This window comes from Rhipicephalus sanguineus, chromosome 3 (genome assembly GCF_013339695.2).
Source record: "Rhipicephalus sanguineus isolate Rsan-2018 chromosome 3, BIME_Rsan_1.4, whole genome shotgun sequence".
NCBI lineage: Eukaryota > Metazoa > Arthropoda > Arachnida > Ixodida > Ixodidae > Rhipicephalus > Rhipicephalus sanguineus.
Window position 1 is genome coordinate 87,845,117 of NC_051178.1, and position 19,933 is coordinate 87,865,049.

At 49.4% G+C, this 19,933-nt stretch overlaps 2 protein-coding genes across 2 annotated transcripts in view; one reads left to right on the forward strand and one right to left on the reverse strand.

Moving 5' to 3' along the window:
- Nucleotides 1-1,025: 1,025 nt before the first annotated feature.
- On the reverse strand, nt 1,026-2,130 carry LOC119385641 (uncharacterized). The gene is made up of 2 exons (XM_037653045.1): nt 1,272-2,130; nt 1,026-1,204 (listed from the first exon to the last, which is right to left on the reverse strand). The coding sequence occupies exons 1-2, from the start codon at nt 2,128-2,130 to the stop codon at nt 1,026-1,028; spliced, it is 1,038 nt and encodes a 345-aa protein (XP_037508973.1).
- An 11,917-nt stretch (nt 2,131-14,047) lies between these two features.
- The window catches only part of LOC119385643 (cholinesterase), a 41,583-nt gene continuing 35,697 nt past the window's right edge, over nt 14,048-19,933 (forward strand). The window contains exon 1 of the mRNA XM_037653046.2: nt 14,048-14,477. Within this exon, the coding sequence (XP_037508974.2) occupies nt 14,048-14,477 (430 nt within the window). The remainder of the gene's footprint in view (nt 14,478-19,933) is intronic.

Here is a 19,933-nt window from a genome sequence, read left to right on the forward strand (position 1 = left end):
CCGCAGACAGTGCAAGACTTCGTAATGTGCAGAGGGCTTTCGGGGGGATCTGTACACTCAGATGAAAAACAAGATGGCTTTCGCCTTCGAGTCGTCTTAGGCGAATGCATAAGGGACCATTTGGGACCATGTTTAAATACGCATGCGCTTCAATAGAGCTTGAAAACTTGTCGTAATTGGCAGCAGCTTTTGTTCGTAATACCACCCCTGAAAACGACGTTGTGTCTTATTATGACGAACTCAATGAGAGACGGTGAGAATAGCTTGGTCACTTAAGCTCCTCAGATTTTGGTTCGCATAAAAATGACAAGACAACGTAGCACATCTAATTTCGCGCGGAATAGCGAGCCCTTTATCGCTTCGCACTACGCGCCTTAATTAGCTTTTGTGCAACTATACGGAAGCAACGCGCCAAGAATAGGTAGCTCGTCCCGACAAATACACGACCACAAATGAAGTCATCGACCTGTTACTCTGAGGCATCTAATGGATTTTCGCAAACATGATGTCTCTGACTTCTCATCCTCTTGCGTTTCATGAAGATTTTAGATAATTAAAGTCAGAGTGGTAGTACGGGAAAGCTACAGAGTTATCTAAATAACTTCGTTTAATGTTTGTAGGGCTTTGCGGCTGCAGCCAGCCCTGAACCCTTTAGGGATGTGGCCGAGACCCGAAGAGACACGTCTTTACTGGTGTAAGGCTCGCCCGCAACTGCTCGCTGCCAGCGGCTGCCGCGTGACACGAGCGCACATGCAATCGTCTTTGTCTTCTACGCACTCACAGCCGCCGAGCGCCCACATACTGCCCCCTCCCCTCGGGAAAAGCGGGAAAGAAGGACGTGGGCTACTTAGCGCCGGTAGCCCGCACAACTGTCCTGGCTACCCTTGGCCACGGCGGACAGCACGTGGCGTACACGACCACATGCCGGCACGGGTCGTCCACCACGTCACCAAGCTCCCGGAGTTGTCCATGGCAACTGGAGACTCCGCTTCCACTTTTGGGTCAGTGGTCGTCGTGGCAGTCGTCTAGCTGCCACTGTCTGTGGTTGGCTCATCTTGCGTGTTGTTGACCTCCGGTTGCGCCTTGCAATCGGCGTTGGCATCCTCAGAATCTTCTTGCCGTGCCTCGCCTGTATCCTCGACGTTAATCACCCTGTCCTTCTCGTCCTTCTCTATGCTGCCTGCTGACCCGTCCTCGTAGACGGCTGTCGTCAAGGCCTCCTCAGCATAGGCTGCCTCTTCTTCCTCCTCCTCTTCACTCTTTCTTCTTACTACGCTTGGAGGCCGCACCCTTCTTGGCACCGCGTGCTGGCTTGGCAGGGGTCTTCCGTGCAGGCTGCCGTGCAGCGGGAGCAGCCGTGGTGCAGCGCGTCTGCGAGCGTGTCCACCTGCAACCACTTTCTGGGACGCTGCTCTCCTTGTGGCTGAGTTTCCTGAGAAGGGCCTCGCCCTCCTTGGCGGCTGCCTCCAGGCTGCGCACGCGACGCGCACCCGCTGAGTTGGTCTCACACTGGAGACGCGTCCTGGCCGGTTCAGCCTTGGCCTTCTTGGCGCACGGAACAGCATCCCCCTTTGTCTCTTCCTCCTCAGAGTCTGCGACAGGCTTCTCCACCTCGGCCTTCTTTGTCTCTTCCTCAGTGGGATCTTCCCTCTCGCTGTCCGGGTTGGGTTCAGACATATTTTCGCGAACGTGTACCACTGCGTCCACAATGAACGCCTCGTCCACGATCGTCTTGTTCTCCTTGTCCCCCACACCACCGCGCTGTTCGTCGTGGTTTCTCTTTTTCTTCCTTTTCCGCCTCTGTCTCGTCTTCTCCGCCTTTCCATCTTGTGCTTCTCGCCCTGCAAGATCTTTTGTCGCACCGTCCAGTGCCCGCATGCTGGCGTCGTCCCGGAAATCAACCAGCGCAAAAGCAGAGCCCACCTTGTCGTCAGCTGGCTCGTCTCCTTCCTCGCCAAACTCCTCAGCGATCTCCTCGTCCGCCTTCGGTGCCGTGTCGTGACACGCTCCTTCTGAAGGGGACGCGCCATGCGGGTTCTCTTCGACGCCGACCTCGAAATTTCCTCCGGCGCACTCTCTTTCGCCGTCCTGGGAGTCCTCGGCCTCGTTCTCGGCGATCTCCTCGTCCATCGCTGTGTACTCCTCGCCGATCACGTTCCTTTCGCCCTCGTTGGCGGACGACGCGTTGCCACCGCGTCGCTTGTCGTCCCGCGGAGCCGGCCCGCCGCACGAGCCCGCACGAGCCTCGACGCCGACCTCGTCAGCGCACGCATCGTCGCCGCCTTCGTTGTCAGGCACAGGTTCCACCTCGCCGCACGAGCGCGCCACAGCCTCCATGGCCTGCGCGGGCAGCGGGACGCCGAGGTAAGCACAGAGGTGCTCGAGGGCGATGATGGCACGCCGCTGCTCGTCGGAGGTCATTCTCCCGGAAAGGCAGAGGCGCATGAGGGTCTGGACCGGCTGAAGTAAGAGGACGAGGTCGTAGACTCCGTAGGCGGCCATGTCCAGGAACGCCCGTTTCAGCGCCCATAGCTCCGCGAAGGCGATATCGCCGCGCAGGGGGCCGAAATCAGGAGCTGCTGGGATCCGGCGTACGTTGGTCGGGCAGAACATGTCGGGGCGGGGTCCTTCCCGTTGGGCGCCAGATGTAGGGTTTTGCGGCTGCAGCCAGCCCTGAACCCTTTAGGGATGAGGTCGAGACCCGAAGAGACACGTCTTTACTGGTGTAAGGCTCGGCTGCAACTGCTCGCTGCCAGCGGCTGCCGCGTGACACGAGCGCACATGCAATCGTCTTTGTCGTCTACGCGCTCACTAGTGTGCCTCGATGTGTGCGCGCAACAAAACGCGCATCAAGGCACCCTAGCGTTCACAGCCGCCGAGCGCCCCCGTATGTTTTAACACACAGTTTGACTTCGATTCCTTTTATATCGTGATGTCGTGACGCATAATTATAGGGGGTCACGTGTTCGCAACATAGTACGACGTTTTAAGTGCGTAGCACTTTGGTGGTCCGGCTTGTAGTCCATCCGTAGATATCATGTAGCGTGACCACGCTTAAAATAAATGGTGAATGCAGGCCTACGCCAAGGCTAGCAGTGCTTAAAACCAGGTTAAAATAAACTAAAAAAGTCCAAAATAATATAAATATTAGAAATAACCAAGAAGTAATCGCAACGTTTCACTTCAAATCGCTAAACTCTTCGGAAACATGTGGCTGACAACCGCGCCGCGCAATAAAGGGCACCACCGCCTCGCCAAGCACGCTAGTGCGCCTCCCACCGGCGCTTCGCCGGTGCCTTCGTCGCTACATCTGGAGGAGGAAACAATCTGAGGGAGCTCTCTGCAGACGGCCCTAACAACTGCCGTAACAAGCAGGAATTCGATCAAGCGCAGCAAAAAGTAGCGTGATGTCACACACCGAGTATGCGAATCAAGGGCGATTCTGCTAACAAGATTCCACTCCTGAAGGGGAAAGTCTGCATGCTTACCTCAAACATTGACGTCATCGACGGATTGGTGAACGGAGCAGTGGGAACTCTACGAACGGAAATCGCTGGGTGCCCGTGCTGTGCACTTCCTCAGGTTCCACAGTAGTGGAAGGTGCGTTTAGCGCGGGATTTAGAACATACACCAATCGCTGCATGAGAACAACATCAGCGCAGATTTTCTAAAAAACATTACACCATTTCCCGCTAAAGGGGACCATGAGGCGATGCGAAGCCGGAGCACTTGCACGATCGCGTTCCGTTGGCGTTCTTTGGGCATGCTACCGACCTCGCGTCGTGGAACGCGAAGAGGAACACTACGCGCGTCGTGTCTTCCCTCTAGCCTGGCCGTTAATTCTCACAGGGCGAGTGGGGAACGCGGTCGACAGGCGCGCGCGAGGGGGGCAGTGTAGGAGAGGAGAGAGAGGGGGAGGGGACGCGCATGCGTTGGCGCTCATCGCGGCGTTGCGCAGGAGAGAATTTCGTCATGTCGAGCCCGCATTTCAGAGGAGTCAACCGAAGCAAGCGCTGGACAACGCGCGCAGCGCTCTACCCGCTTTATATTCACACTCGAAGGAGAGGAGAGTACAGAAGGAGAGTAGCGCATGCGCCGCGAGAGCAGAAGCGGGAACGCAGGAGCAGAGCAAGCAGGTGCTGGGAGAGAAGTGGAGAGAGTAACGCGCAGCTGTTGGACAGAGGGAACGAGGGGAGTTGCGCATGCGTAGTGTGAGTGCGGACGCCAACGCCAACGCCGTGGGACATACCCCCGAGCAAGAGATGTTTCGCATTTAAAAATTTGATCCTCAAAAGTGTGGGAATCGAGCGCGCCCTTCCCTTTGGCGCCTCGTTCCCCAGCTAGCGCGCGTGTTGGCCCCGCGCGGCTCGAGCGCCGGGAACCGCCGTTATTCGACAGACCACGGCGGCAGCGCCAGGCCTCTTTGTCTGGTGCGAGCCATGCGTCAGCTTCCTGGCGCGCGGGCACGCGTCCGGGCATGCCTCGACATGCTCACGCCACCAAGCTAGTTTACGTCACTGCACAACGCCTGTCTTCATTGGCCGCCAGTGACAACCCCCTTCCCCCTTGAGCTCGCTTCTGTCTCGCGCGGGCTTGCCCGCGTCAGATGCTCTCAGGCTAGCACGAGAGGTTGACGCGCTGCTGAGCAGGCGGCTTCTCGTTCGTGCGTTCGACTTCGGCCCTCGTGCGTGAGTCGTCGCGCCGTAGGCAAGCGTACTTGCTCGGTCTTGCGGAGTTCCCTATACGGGATGCAAGCCCGTGAGTGTCGCACTGTGCTGCATCTTGGGTTAATAAACCCGTTGTTGTTGTTACCCCGCCTCGTGCGTGGTTTCTGCGCCGTGTCGGAGAAAACGACGAACCCGGCCGCAGCGTCGTCGCACGCAGCGGCAGTGGAGAACGTCGCGTCCCTACACGGCCGCGCTCGTAGGTAAGCCTAGTGCAAACCTATCTCCACAAAAGATTCATGTGTGTACACACATGGAAGCTAATTGTGTGCTGGCAAAAACGTGAATACCGTACACGACGCGATTATGTGTGTGTGTGTGTGTGTGTGTTGAGAAATAGTGTTTGACGATTTACCTAATGACTTACCGTACTTGGTACTCTACAAAGGGATATGGACCTTTTCACTGTTTACAAACCCAGCTACTGGATGGCTTCTGGTTTTGTGCGCCGGCGTAGCCTAGTAGCATTGGCGGGGAAAAACGCCTTAGCGAGTAGCGCGCACATTTCCAACACTTTTCTCCCTGTGTCCCGCCTAATAATTTAAATACATATTCTTCTAAGCTGCACACACAACTTTATAAGAGTTCATCCTCCACTTTAAGCGCCTTCCTTTTACCTGAAAGCGGAAAAGAAGTGAAATGAAGGAGTCCCAGTGCACACTATCGATGGAGCCAATAAAGGAGGGCACGCCTAGCTGAAGTCATGCCGAAAAGCCTCCGTACACGATCTGGCTATGCTGCAGAGTTCTGCTGCCTATCCAAATAACTTCACTGATAACCTGCGCAATAAAAAAGTACTGCAAAAAAGAAACTGCGCTTGCATTTTATTCTTTAACCAAACGACTGCAAAATTGCTCGTGAGGCCCACGAGTGGAAAAGCAGGCGCCACCTTCGGCGTGACGTGCTAGGCGGGATCAGCGGCAGCGTCGTCGTCTTCGGGTGCACCAACGCGCGCTGAAAAGGCAGTTTTAGAATGCCATCTGTCCAGTAATTCTGATTAAGGTGGCGGTTCCACTACCACCATCTTGCCAATAGTTCGAAAAACGACAACAGACGACGCCACTCATCCACGTTTGCAGAAAGCGAGAAAATTGCGCGCGCAGGTATGGTCAGCGTCGCCTCGCGCGTGTTTTATATGTTATATGTCGCGCTAGGTGACGGAAATCGGCCGACAAAAAGCAAGGAGCACAAACGCGGACGGCGTCTTTCACCTACAATCGGGGCCAACAGTTGGCGTCGTTTCAACCACATGACGATAAGTGCCCCAGTTTGTAAGGACAAACGCTCGCTTCCTATTGCAGCCCTTGAGAAAGGACAGTCTAAATACAATCGCTTGAGAACAAAAGAAAAAAAAAAACACGCACACACACGCACACTGGTGCGTACAACAGCGTGCACTCACACACGCACACACGCACGCTCTCACCCGCACGCACGCGCTACGCTCTCACTAACGCACTCACTCACATAATATAATGTGCCTCAGTGAAATAGTATTGAACAAAACATCAATCAAACGCTTCGCAGCGTTTCAGTGGAATTGCACGGCCGCTACTAAAACAATCATTTTGGTTCATTTTAGCGACCGTGCCAGTGACTTTTATAGCATCGCGCGAGCGCATGTCTGTTGTGTGTGTGGGAGGGGGGGGGCGTGCTTTTGCTTATTACAATTGGAGGAGGAAAGAATGGACCGACAGATTTCAGCAAATTATAATTCGAGAGTTATCTGCGAAATTTCATCCTCTCAAACTGCAATAAACGGTTACCAAAATAAAGTACATCTTGATGATCAGTTGAACACATGACTACCACTAATTACCGTAGTTAGAACCTCCTAGAACACATGCTTCTGCGAGTGAGACGTCTGACAATGAATGCGTTTGCGTGAGGAAGAAGACAATGATTTTTCCATGTGAGGCGTGATTTTTTTTCTCTTGGGAACAGTAATAAACCAAGATGGTTTGTGCGTTGGAGGGCAAGACACCCCGTTATTTTCGTCTCTTTGTTCTGATTTGTAACCTTTCGCGACGCTGTGCAGGCGCGTTCGTGGTCGTCTCGCACGAGCGTTTACAACGATGAAAGCCAGGCGCAAGACGCGCGTAGTCACACATACTGCTGACTGAACTTCTTGTATAGCTTCCACAGCGTTGCATATATTGTATGAAACATAGTATAGGTACATCGGCCAGCGTAGGCGTGCACACGAGGGGGCTGCCCCCCCCCCCCTTTGGAGGGAGAGAATACAACATTTATTGGTAGAAATAAGTCGCTATTGGGGGTGGGCCTCCTAGCCCGGAAGACCATTGGCTCTTGCCGCCGCCCGGGCACGACGGTCGACCAGGGCTTGTTGCTGCACTGGGTCAGAGCTGGACAGGTTCGCCTTGGGGGCTTACATGACCGGTCATGTAGGCTTTTACATAATCCAGTTTTTATTTATGCTTGTTCTATAAAAGCATGAATACACTTATTTGTTGTGGAAAGCTGTGGTTTTCCTTTATTTTGACTTACAGGCACCATCGACAAGTTTTCCATTTAGGTTGCCGCAAAAGTTTTTCAACAAAATGTTCGTCAGTAGCATATGTATCGGCACTATTTTGTTAATGTGGCCACTCTCACGTGCGTCTAAGTCAGGTTATTCTTCGTTGACAAGACATTGCACTGTCCGCCTTGTACTTTGCTGCGAACTAGTTGTGATCCGATCATTAGTAGTAGTTCTGGCTACGCAGCAAGCCGCTTTACGACAAAGTAGCAGTGCGCAACAGCGTTATCCCCACTAGGTAGAGTAGTCCTCCTCAGTCGAACTGTTTCCTGACACCGTAGCCCTCATTAGTGGCAAAGACAGTGATCGTCTTATCCGAAGTGAGTGCGTCTTTTCACAAAGCACAATATAACTTTTCCAGGGTCCCGTACATTGAATATTCTGCCACGTTGACTAGAACGTTCTGCATCTTCAACAAAGTCTCGCTTCTGTCGCATCGTTGCAACTAGGACGTAATTACCTGATTGGGTACAACTTACCACTACTGGTCAGTGGAAGTTGTCGGCACAGTGCTCGACAGGCATACTTTGAAAATTCCGGCAATGACAAGCTTTCATACGTTCACCATCGTGTCCCCTTTGAAGCGGCGCTACATACGTATCATTCACACGGCATGTCAGCGTCCTTCCTTTCACAATTTCGAACCTCACAGGCACGAAAACACTCAAAGGAACGCGCAAAACACAAGCAGCTGAACCACAAAGAGATGCACATTACTAAAGACGTGCCGGGGAACACCGGTTCTAAGAACGCGTGACGAACGCGCAATCTTCCTGCATACCGAAACCATTTTCCGCTTGATGAAACCGCCCACCTGCTGACGTGGGGCGAGTGGAAAGGGTTTATCACTAAGCCCTCCTCCTTTTACGGTTGATGTTTGTTACGCGCGGCGACTAGACTTAGCTAGTGAAGCAAACTATGAGGCCTAGAGATATAATTCGTGCCTGTTATACCCGTTTTATTATGTTTAATTGCGCCACTTTTGGCGAACGCTTGAACTCGCATAAAAGCAACTTGATGTTTCATTTCATAGATGGAGCTACCACCAAAAAACGCCTGTGAGACTTATGATTCATTGAAAATATTTTGTTTTGAAGCACTGAGTGGTCAAGTTAGTGAGCACAAGTAGATAAAAGACACAATATGCATCTACTAATGTGCAATACTCGTTGGCAATTAGCGTCTAAAAGAAAAAAAGCGAGTTTCTACGGGACTGGTCAGCAGGAAAATTACGTAAATTCACTGCTTTCTTGCAGCTTGCCTAATAAAGATAAAGGAATTTTCTCTTCATAGAATCATAGAAAGGGCCTTGCTTCTTCATTATGTAGAAGTTCACAGTAGCAGCTTGTATAGTTTTGTCGCTTCATCGGTAATGCGTGACCAAGTACAGCCATAAACTGCCGCATTGACACAATAATAATTCATCAAGTTTTCGTCAGAACACAAAGCAACTTCGCATGGAAAATAAGTGTAATGTAGTCTACGTAGCCACTAAATAATATTGTTCTGCTTTGAAAAGTAAAAAAGATATTCTCACAAAAGCTTTTAATATTTTGCCCATATTCATTGGAGCGTAAATAAATTACTAATTATTTTATGGCTAATATCGCTTCATACAAACCCTAAATAGCACTTATTCTAAAGGCACGGTAAATTTGGTCTTGTTATGTTGAACAGTTTCGCCGTACTGGCCGTACAACGGAGGCTTGTACAACGAAAATGCCTTTTGTTGCTCCAACTATTTTCATTGCTATTAGGTAACGCTTCCGAACAGGCATTAACACCAGGTGTCATTAGAAAGCGGAGATCATAAGCTTTCTGAATTATTACAATTAATGTTTATTTGTCAAGCGCAGCGAGCATAGTGTGTCCGCAAACAATGCGTAAAATGCGGAGGGGGGTTCGCCGGAGTGGGACCGCCACCTTAAATGGGGAGGTCTTCCCGCTTCGGCTGGGCGCTTGACAACACTTGAAAGCATTGCCATATGCAGTGGCTGTCTTTGAAGGCGTCTGATACGGTATGCAAGTACTGGGTGCTGCAGTGCAAGACGTGGGCAACGGAGCCCGGTGTCTGCCTTCACACGTGTCTGCAGGGCAAGAAGCTGCGTGAAGCTTTGATCCTGAAACTTCGAAATGGTAAACAACCTTCGGCTACTACACGCGCGTGTAGCCAGCACTTCCACGAGGAAGATTTCTGCTTCGGCGTTCGGTGAGTAGCGCTCAACGAAACGCTCGCCCGTACACACTGGCCAGCTAATGACACCTTGCTCCTGTAAACTGGCCCATATCACGCCCACCTTCGCACCAACCGCAAAATTAGTTTGATCCAAGCCCATATTCAAGTTCACCCATCCCAACGTGATTTGATTTCTACGAAGCCATATATAACCATGTCGGAAAGGTGATGCACTTTTTGCGTTACGTACACGATTTTTGGCGCTCGCTCGGTTGTCTGTACTCCTACTACCCGTGAAGGCCGATGTAAATTTGACACTGAACGAAGAGAACCCCTTCTGCTATTCCTCTCGTAGGTTCTTCTGTATTAGCGCTTAATTTAAAAAAAAAGTTACTTGTTCTACAAAGTTTACTCGTACTTGTGATTGATTGATTGATTGATTGATTGATTGATTGATTGATTGATTGATTGATTGATTGATTGATTGATTGATTGATTGATTGATTGATTGATTGATTGATTGATTGATTGATTGATATAACCTGACATACAGAAGCAACCTGCGTACGGGTTGAGGCACTACAGTAGGAGGGAGGGCTTTCTGAATATTAAGACGAAAGCCTCGAATGCCTCATCAAACGCTGAAATTGATCGTTGACGTCGGTGTTTTCGAGATTTGGCAGGCTCTGGCTATCCTTTGCGAGGCCGGCGTCGATGTCAACACGAGTATACGAAAAACGTGACGTAACCGAATGTGACGTTATCGCATGACGTCACAGGTCGACGAAATGTGTGAAGTTCCCATGACGCCATTGTGACGCCACACAGCGCGACTTTGCGTGATTGCGTCATCTCATGAGCGTCGCTCGGTCACAGGTGGGCCGATCCCGGAGGTACGTCAGGTGCAGAAATCTTGCAATGCATCCAATACCGGAGGCAGTGCAAAACCGTGTTAAGCGAAGAGAGCTTTCATCGGGCGAGGCAGATCAATACAGTAGACGTAGAAGAAAAGATGGCCTTCGCCTTTGAGTCATTTTCGGCGAATGCATAAAGGACCCTATGAGTTCTTTTTTTTTTCGAATGGAACCACGTGGCGTTGTTTTCTGAAAACACAAAAACACGGTACACTGGCGTTCTTGCACTTGGCTGTCATCAATGCCTGGTCACACCAGCGTAAGGGGTTCATAATCGTGGCTTGCAGTTTAGCATCTGGTTGCCATGTAGCCGTCGAGACACATGCGGCAAATGTGCCTGCTTGTGCGTTTTTGTTTGGTTTTTTTTTTTCTCACTAATGAACCCACCGCAAAATGGCGGTTTGCTGTGAAGGTACAGAACATACGTCTAGATTACCCTAGTCATCTCACAAGTTTCGACGCTTAAACCGACTTTCGACAATTTTATAGTAACACATACTCCCGAAATCGGACTTTGACTCGTCTTCTACACTTCTAGAGTGCCGGCGCTGTGGTAAGGTACTCGCATTGTATAATGGAACGGTTTCATCAGCATCACCCTTGACTTGCCGCTTCAAAACCCACTTTGAAGTTGAGAAACAAAAATGTGCTCAGATAAATGTTTACTGCGGTTGTTCATGCAAATTTTTTCTGCCTTCTCTGGTAGTTTACACCACATTCAGTGGAAGTGTGCTATCTGCCACAGCCGACATTCAAAACTTGCTAATAATCGGACAGAAACCACGGGGATGATGATTACCAAAGGAGAGCGAAAGATATCAGGTACAGCTGCTGAGATGTGCCGCTGAATGTGGTTGTGGGTTAGCCTTACTGTGTAATACAGGGAGGCGCGTGAGGCGTTCCGTTACCTTCAACCATGTCCCGTGGCAAGCCACCCTAAAACCTGACCGAACTGAGCCACATATAGTTGACTTGTATCAATAAAGACGTAGTTTGCTCTGTCAGACAGCCGTTCATACAGACAACGTTTCCCTTAAAGGGCCCCTCACCAGGCCACATAGCAAATTTTAGTTAGACGTTGGAAGTTGTTGTGGGCCGAATGAATAGCAGTATGCCGCAAGAATTTTTCAAATCGGTTCATTACGAGCTGAGAAAAACAATAATTTGTAGCGGCGCGAAACCATGATGCGAGGAGGCGAGTTTTAAACCCTCGCCACTCGCCCCGTATAGCCTTCGCAAGCCAAATCCCTTCCATGCCCTCTTCACTTGACACATACGCATGAACACGTCATGCGCATGCATGGTCACGTGCGCATGACGTGCCCGAGCCAGCCCGAGCACGCGAGCGGCGTTGCACGGTCGCTACCTTTTTTTTATGTAGCGGCCATGGGCGTTTTGTCGGCGTTCTCTGTGGTGTACTGCCTGTTTCTGCGGGACGGGCATGAAAGTTGAGACATTTGTACGGGCACGAGAGCGGCGGTATCATGAGCCAGTGCTGCATTAACGTTTACTAGGACGCGGTAGAGTAGAGGAGCATAATGAGTGCTCGAACGCGCCAGAACATTACTTTCGTTTCCAGGGCTGGCGTCTGTTCGATGCGCGAACCGCGGGGACACGAACGCATGGGAAAGGGAGGCACATTAGCCCCCCATCTCGCTGCGATTCACGAAAAAAAAAATGAAAAAGACGCACACATTCCCTTTGTGTGTCTCATTATTTCTCTCAAGTTTTATTAATCTATTCAAGCAAAAAATTACACAAACTACACATGTCGTGTCAAATAATTATCGCAGCGTCACGTGCTACTGTTGGCGACGTCACAGCACTACCATCTACGTAGGGCCATTTTCTCATGTACGTCATCCCCTCATTCTCTAAAGCGCGCGCTCGCGAGAGGAAAGTCAAGCAGCGTTCACCTTGAAATTTGACCCATTTCCGCGGCGCGTAGCGTTGCAAATTTTGGCAGACGTGATCGTGAACGCCCAGTGTATGCATTGCGCTCGTTAGCTCAAAATTGTTAAACCTGGTGAGGGGCCCTTTAAAGGAGTACTGACACAATTTTGAGACATCGCAAAAGGGGCATTTTTCTTTTTTCATTGGTATGCTGTGTCAACGCTCTCCACACACCACAGCCAGTGAACACGTATGAAATATTTTAATCTGACTTTGAAGTTTTCGTCGCTGAGCATCTGCAAGCCAGCCCCACTGCAATGGACATTATCCCGAAGAGTCAACACAGTTCTCCAGAGTTTGCGAGCGCTGCGTCCTGCATGCAGCCTAGATCGCCCAAATCACTGTCAGTGGACGACAATTCACTCATAGCTGTTTATGTGCACCACTAACAGATGACGGACTTGCCACTAGTACGTCGCGAGTTTCTTCACCCCCGTGACGTCGCACTGCTATAAAACGTCACCCAGAAGCCGCTCCCTAGATATCAAGACCGAAAGCTTCTTTTTAAGGTAGCGGTAATTAAAATATATTCCATGTATTCCCAGGCACCACAATACTCCTTTTTGGTTTCTCGACACCCGTATTTTAGGGGCGAAGCTCCTTAAGGCGGCACCCGTTCGTCCCTCGTAGTCATCGTGGTCGTAGTAGTAGTCTTACGCTTTGACCTCCAAGGTGGTGCCGGTGGGAGATTTCTCCTGTGCGTTGTTGAACAATAAAAAATTCGCAGCGTGCGCGTTAACTAAAAGCCGAATTCTTCTGTCTCTCATTCCCCATTAGCAGTCATTGGCATGTTCCAGTAGGAAACGTTAGTAGAAGTAGAAGTGTAAGTGTTAGCTAAAAGCCGACTTCTTCTGTCTCTCATTGCCATTAACAGCCATTGTTTACCTCCAAGGTAGTGCCTGGTGAGATTTCTCCTGTGCGTGATTAAACAATAAAAATTTTGTTCAAAACGCCGTTGATTGATGAAATAAACCAACGAAAGACGCCAGATGTTTTGTAAAAGCAGAACGAAAGAACGCCAGATGTTTTTCTTAAAGTGTAGTAGTAGTAGTTATATGTAGCCACCTCGCCCGATCGTCAACGGGCGAGGTGGACCGGCAACGGCGCGAGGACCCTGCCGTACGAGAGTTAAATCACACTAAAAGACATACTTTGCGGGCGATACACTCTAGTGAGCTTTCAACTTTTCGTCTTAATGTACATGATAAAGAAATTATTTCTACGAAAAACGCAAGGCACACCTTGAGCAATATGTTTGGTTTTGGGACGCTAAATGGAACCATGAGGCGATGCGAAGCCGGAGCACTTGCACGATCGCGTTCCGTTGGCTTTCGTTGGGCATGCTACCGACCTCGCGTCGTGGAACGCGCGTCCTGTCTTCCCTCTAGCCTTGCCTTTAATTCGCACAGGGCGAGCGGGGAATGCGGTCGCTCTTGGCGCTCTTTCGCTCGGGGGCGGACTTCTTCCTTGCATTTCACCGATCGCAAGTGATAATGAAGGGACCACGTAAACCAACAGTACAATAAAAGTTTGATGTTTAATATATACACGATGTTTCACACTCTTTATATTATGTACTGGGCGCATTTCACGGAAGAGTTTCACGGTTTACAGATGATTCACTCCGTAGCTTCGCCCCACTCATCATCATTCACCCCGTGGATATGCTGTGATTTTTTTATTTAGAGCAACAATCCGAAAATTTTTAAAATTCGTGTCAATGCTCCCTATCTATGCTCCAATGGCGCCTATTCCGAATCCCATAATTGTGCGCCTCTTCGCAGCCTTTTTGACAGTGGCCATTATTTCGCTATGCGCTCTGCTGGCGCTACTGTACCGGTTCGTGTGGTTCTCCGGGAGCGAACTGGCTCCCCTGGCAGACAGCCTGGGAGGCGTCGTGAAGAGGGTCGACCACTGCGAGAGCTTCCCCGGCGGCAGCGCCGTCGGCAACGTGACCGAGTACCTCGGCATCCCGTTCGACCACGTCGGGAAGTCGGAGCGCTTCGCGGAGGCCGCCTTCGTCGAGTACCGACCGGGCATGGCGCTACGCCCTGGAGGCATGCCTTCGTGTCCGCAATACCCGTGGAGACCCCTGCCCAGACTGCCGACAGTCACCACGACCGACTCGGACGACTGCCTCTACCTCAACATCTGGAGACCCGGACGCAAGGGTAAGCGTTGCTGCTGTGAGAGAGGGGTGTAGCGACGGGAACGAAGAAATTACTCCATCCAGTTAACTACAGTTACCGCTGAAGCCACCGCTCAAGCGGGTCTAAAACGCTCGTGTTTTTATAAAAGTTAAAGCATGACTTGTTTGGCGGAGTGGTATTTCGTGGTGCACGAGAGCGCTTTCGGCGCGCCACTTCATCGACTTATTATTACAGCATAGCTGTTATGCTCGAGGTTTGCCGTGTGTCGTAGATAGAAAATTATCACCATCATGAGCCGGCACGCGCTCTCCTCGTCCGCTTATTCCTCTTATTCTTCGTCCTCTTCGTCCTCTTATAATGCATATTTGAAGCGGGCGGCGCCAAGGACAAAAGGAAAGTGCGACACACCACGATGCATAACCAATTCCAACTTGCCCAGACAACAATTCTTCTGCGGATGCAATACCTCTGACGGGCAACAGAACGAGTACTGAGAGAGAAAGAATGAGAGAAAAAAGAGGGAAAGATAGATAGAGAAAGAGAGAAATTCTTGGCAAAAAAAATCACAGCATATCCACGGAGTGAATGATGATGAGTGGGCGAAGCTGCGGAGGTTCATCGGTAAACCATGAATCTTCCGTGAATTCTGCCCAGTACATCATCACCGACGTGAGATCGGGCGCGTTTATACTGAAGGTTCGATGAGAGTTATGACGACTTGCAGCTCACTTTAATTTTACATGTACGCTGTGAATTTTCATTGTTTAATCACGCACAGGAGAAATCGCACACATGCACTACCTTGGAGGTCAAAATTCAGTGCCTCTGTATACGGGGTGGTCAGTGAACGGTTGTGCAGCGCGAGCGGTCGGTTTTTTCAATCAAGACGCTGCCTCGCGACGCTGCCTGCGTCGGTGCCGCTGCGCCGCGGGGCAAGATAGGGGTGGGGGGGTGGACCGTAGGAGAGGAGAAACATCTGGCGTCTTTCGTTAAGCAGCCGGCGTCTTTTCGTTTTGCTTTAGAAACATCTGGCGTCTTTTCGTTTTGCTTTTAGAAAACATCTGGCGTCTTTCGTTGGTCTATTTCATCAATCAACTGCGTTTTGAACAAAATTTTTATTGTTTAATCACGCACAGGAGAAATCTCACCAGGCACTACCTTGGAGGTAAACAATGGCTGCTAATGGGAATGAGAGACAGAAGAAGTCGGCTTTTAGGTAACACTTACACTTCTACTTCTACTAACGTTTCCTACTGGAACATGCCAATGGCTGCTAATGGGGAATGAAAGACAGAAGAATTCGGCTTTTAGTTAACGCGCACGCTGCGAATTTTTTATTGTTCAACAACGCACAGGAGAAATCTCCCACCGGCACCACCTTGGAGGTCAAGATCTGGTACTAGAGTTAAGACTGGTTACGCACTACGACGGGGACGAACTGGTGCCGCTTTAAGGAGCTTCGCCCCTAAAAAAAATTTCTTGGCGGAAGTCTCGCGTCCCCACGATCCGAAGGTTCCACTCGGCTATGAAGGCACGCTAGGGGATGGGGATGGGAAAGGGAAGTGAGGGAAAGCAGGACGGGTGAAACAGTACATATATATATATATATATATATATATATATATATATATATATATATATATATATATATATATATATATATATATATATGTACAAGGAGACAGAGAGAAATAGAAAGAAAGGGAAGAAAGAGTGAAAAGGATAGAAGGCGAGAGAAAGTAGAAAGAATACACAGAGAGGGAGAGAGATTAAGAAAGACATAAAAAGAAAGGGATAGAAAAAGACATAGAGAAAGAAAGGGAAGAAAGATGAAAAAAAAACACATAGAAACAAATAGACGTAGAGAGAAAGGTATAGAAAGACAGCATAAAAATATAAAAAAACAGAGCAAGCATAGCCATGTATAGCATAGTATAGCAAGGAGTGGGAAAAAGACAGGTCAGAGGATAAATATTCAGCCAAGCCAGGACCAGCTAGGTGTCCACCAGCTCTGCCCTGACCCAGCATTGCGCGACTTAGCGCAAGCTCAGCTAATCTTTTTAATCGGCAGAAACGGGACTCAGTTCGGTGAAATCGTCCGTGGATGCGACCTGAAGCCGACTGCGTTCGCGAAGTTGCGAATGGGCGCCAACAGAAGTGGCGACCAAAGATGGAAAGCGCTGGGACGGTGAAGTGGTGCGTAATTATATGAATAAATTAACAAATCAAACCTCGCCGACGGCGGCATTTGAGATTCAACCATTCCAGTGCCGGAGCCCGATGCTGAGACCACTACGCCGAGGCACGAGAGTCACCTGGTGGAACAAACACCTTTAGGAATGCTCCGGAATTTAGGAATTTTTTCCCGACTATACACATTTCGTAAATTCAAATTCCGCAGTGAAGCAATTTGACCATCTGGGTAAGATATCAACAGCGGATCTGTTTAAGCTCGGCAAACCCCCGATTCGCCTTCGCAAAAACTATCAACATGCCAGCTCGCTCTCCAGCTGCACCGGCTTGAACGGCGTCGGATGCATTAGCTCGGATGAGCCAGAGAACGAGTGCAGAGATAGAGAGAGAGAAATAAAAAAAGCAAAGCAAGAGACATATAAAGAAAGAAAGGGAAGAAAGAGAAAGAAGGTAAAAAGATAAAGAATGAAATAGAGGACGATATAGAGAGGAACAGACAAAAAAAAGAGATATAAAAGACAGATCTAGATAGAAGCAGAAAGAGAGAAAGAAAGATACAGGGATCGAGAAAGAGATAGAAAGAAAGAGGAACTGAGAAATACAGAGAAAGAAGTAGAGAGAAAGGGAAGGAAGACAAAAAGTGTAGAAAGATAGAAGAAAATACATATAAACAGAAAAAAAAACACGGTTGATCCCTCCGTCATGGGAATCTGAATAACACGAAAGTAAAGCGTGCCCTTATAGAAGTAACTGAATGCTTACTGTACATTGATATAAGAGAGTTTGCACAATGTATATTGATGTGTGGTAGCTAATGGCGCCTTTTAAAGCGTATGCGCCCACTTTGATGATTGGTGGTAGATCTCCATCCCGACGACTACCGTCCATCTTAAATGATTAAACAAACCCTTGTGGTAGCTGTAGTAGTTAACGGTGAAAGCGTAATCAGAGAACGAGGTGTGATAGCCAGAAGAGCGTCGCATATTGGACGCAGAACTTGGTCGCCATCCCGCGGCATGTTTAAATGTGATTGAATACCACGGCTGGACTAGAGGGAGACGCAAAGCGCGTCGTGCCGCCCCGGTAGCCCGGCCGCGAGTTTTCTCGGGGCGAGCGCGTGAGCATGGAACGCGGTGTTACAGTCAGGTGAGGCAGGCGCGCGTTTCAGAGCTATTCTTGGTTTGTATTAGCGTGATGCTGAGCGATGCCGACGCTTTTACGACGCTTGGGCAAAGGTCGCCACCTCGCGGTGTGTTAAGGCATTGACAAAATTGAACTTCTATTGAAAACGCGCCGAATGGGACGGACGCGTAACGCGTTGCAGGTGCTAGTCGCGGAGGCCACAGCAATGACGAATTACTTTACCTTACCAGCCCCAAAGGTCAACACCACCCAGCCGACCGGGAGAGTGGTAGATATAAAAGGCGCGTTCGTAAGGCCTCCAGAGTCTGTGATCGTGGCGCAGGGGACGTTCATAAAATAATTTGGCGTGAGCTCCCAATCTCCATGAAAACTGAAGCCCTGCAATAAAGACAAAAAAAAAAAAAGATCGTGGCGCAGTGGATGGAGTGTCCGGCATCTGTTGTTGCGGAACGAGTGGTCGTGGGTTCGATGCCCGTTGACGGTACCTTTTTTTCTTTGCCATCTGATTGTGTATATTTTTTCCGTCACCGTATTTCCGGTGACGGAAATACGTCACCGAAGTCTTGGTGGACCTCGGCATAAAACACTTTTGTGTTAAAACTGAAAACAGAGACAAAAAAGAGATAAAGAACGGAGAGAAAGAAAGAATTAAAAGAGTGAAAAAGGAAAGACAACAAACAGAAAGTGCGACAAAGAGAGAGAAAGAAATCGACATCGAGAGAAAGAACGAAATAGAAAGAAACAGAACAGAGAAAGAAGATGAAAGAAAGAAAAAAAATCACAGCATATCCACGGAGTGAATGATGATGAGTGGGCGAAGCTGCGGAGGTTCATCGGTAAACCGTGAATCTTCCGTGAATTCTGCCCAGTACATCATCACCGACGCGAGATCGGGCGCGTTTATACTAAAGGTTCGATGAGTTATGACGACTTGCAGCTCACTTTAATTTTACATGTACGCTGTGAATTTTCATTGTTTAGAAAACCATTGCTTTAGCAAACATCTGGCGTCTTTCGTTAAGCAGCTGGCGCCTTTTCGTTTTGCTTTAGAAACATCTGGCGTTCTTTCGTTTTGCTTTTACAGAACATCTGGCGTCTTTCGTTGGTTTATTTCATCAATCAACGGCGTTTTGAACAAAATTTTTATTGTTTAATCACGCACAGGAGAAATCTCACCAGGCACTACCTTGGAGGTAAAGAATGACTGCTAATGGGAATGAGAGACAGAAGAAGTCGGCTTTTAGCTAACGCTGCGAATTTTTTATTGTTCAACAACGCACAGGAAAAATCGCCCACCGGCACCACCTTGGAGGTCAAAGCGTAAGACTGGTTACTCACTACGACTACGACTACGAGGGACGAACGGGTGCCGCCTTAAGGAGCTTCGCTCCTAAAAAAAACTCGAAGGACGCTTGAGCTTCGCCTTCAAGCGTAGAACGCGTTGCGTAATCGGCCCCGTTCCAATCGCCTTCTCAATGCCTAGCCTGGCATCCCGTCTCGGTAGACCCCGCAACCGTGCCGCTAGCAAAGGAGCGCCTGTGCGCATAACGTTGGCCGTTTCAAACTATCCTGGAATGCTTACTGCAACTTCAGTTGCGAAGTGCCGATTACGCCATAATTCCTCCTTTTTCGATTTGGCGAAGTACCCACCACGCGTCCGTAAGGTAACACGCGCATCTATGAAGCTGCAGACTTTCTTGATAATGTTGCTATAATTATGATCAATTACTCCCGTGCGCTTTGTAAATTGGGGCCTTTAAACCAACCAATCGTTGCACAATTCACTTCTTTTGACGCCTGGCGCGATTCTACGCTTCTGCCACGCAATATTACGTGCGTTAAGGAGAATTGTCGCGCTACATGACATTCGTATACCGTTTCTTCAAGAAAATGTTTCAAGCAGCACTGGCGTGGCTCTGGAGTAGAAGACTTGCTTTCCACGCTAAAGTCCTGGGTTTGATTCTCACTCTAACTGAAGATTTTTAATATTTAATAAGGCGAAAGCTTCAGATGCCTCATCAAACGCGAAAATTAACCGACGGCGTTGGCGTCCGGTGGCGTCGGGGACGAGTGATGCGAGAAATCATCACACGACAACGTCGCCATATCACGTCATAATGACGTCACAGATCGCCAAAATA

Excerpts from the sequence above, each read along its gene's own strand:
- LOC119385641 (XM_037653045.1), bottom strand. The coding sequence starts at position 2,130 with ATGGACGAGGAGATCGCCGAGAACGAGGCCGAGGACTCCCAGGACGGC. Across the intron at positions 1,205-1,271 it reads GGGTGCGGCCTCCAAGCGTA|CCGTCTACGAGGACGGGTCA; the intron begins GTAAGAAGAAAG and ends CCTTGACGACAG.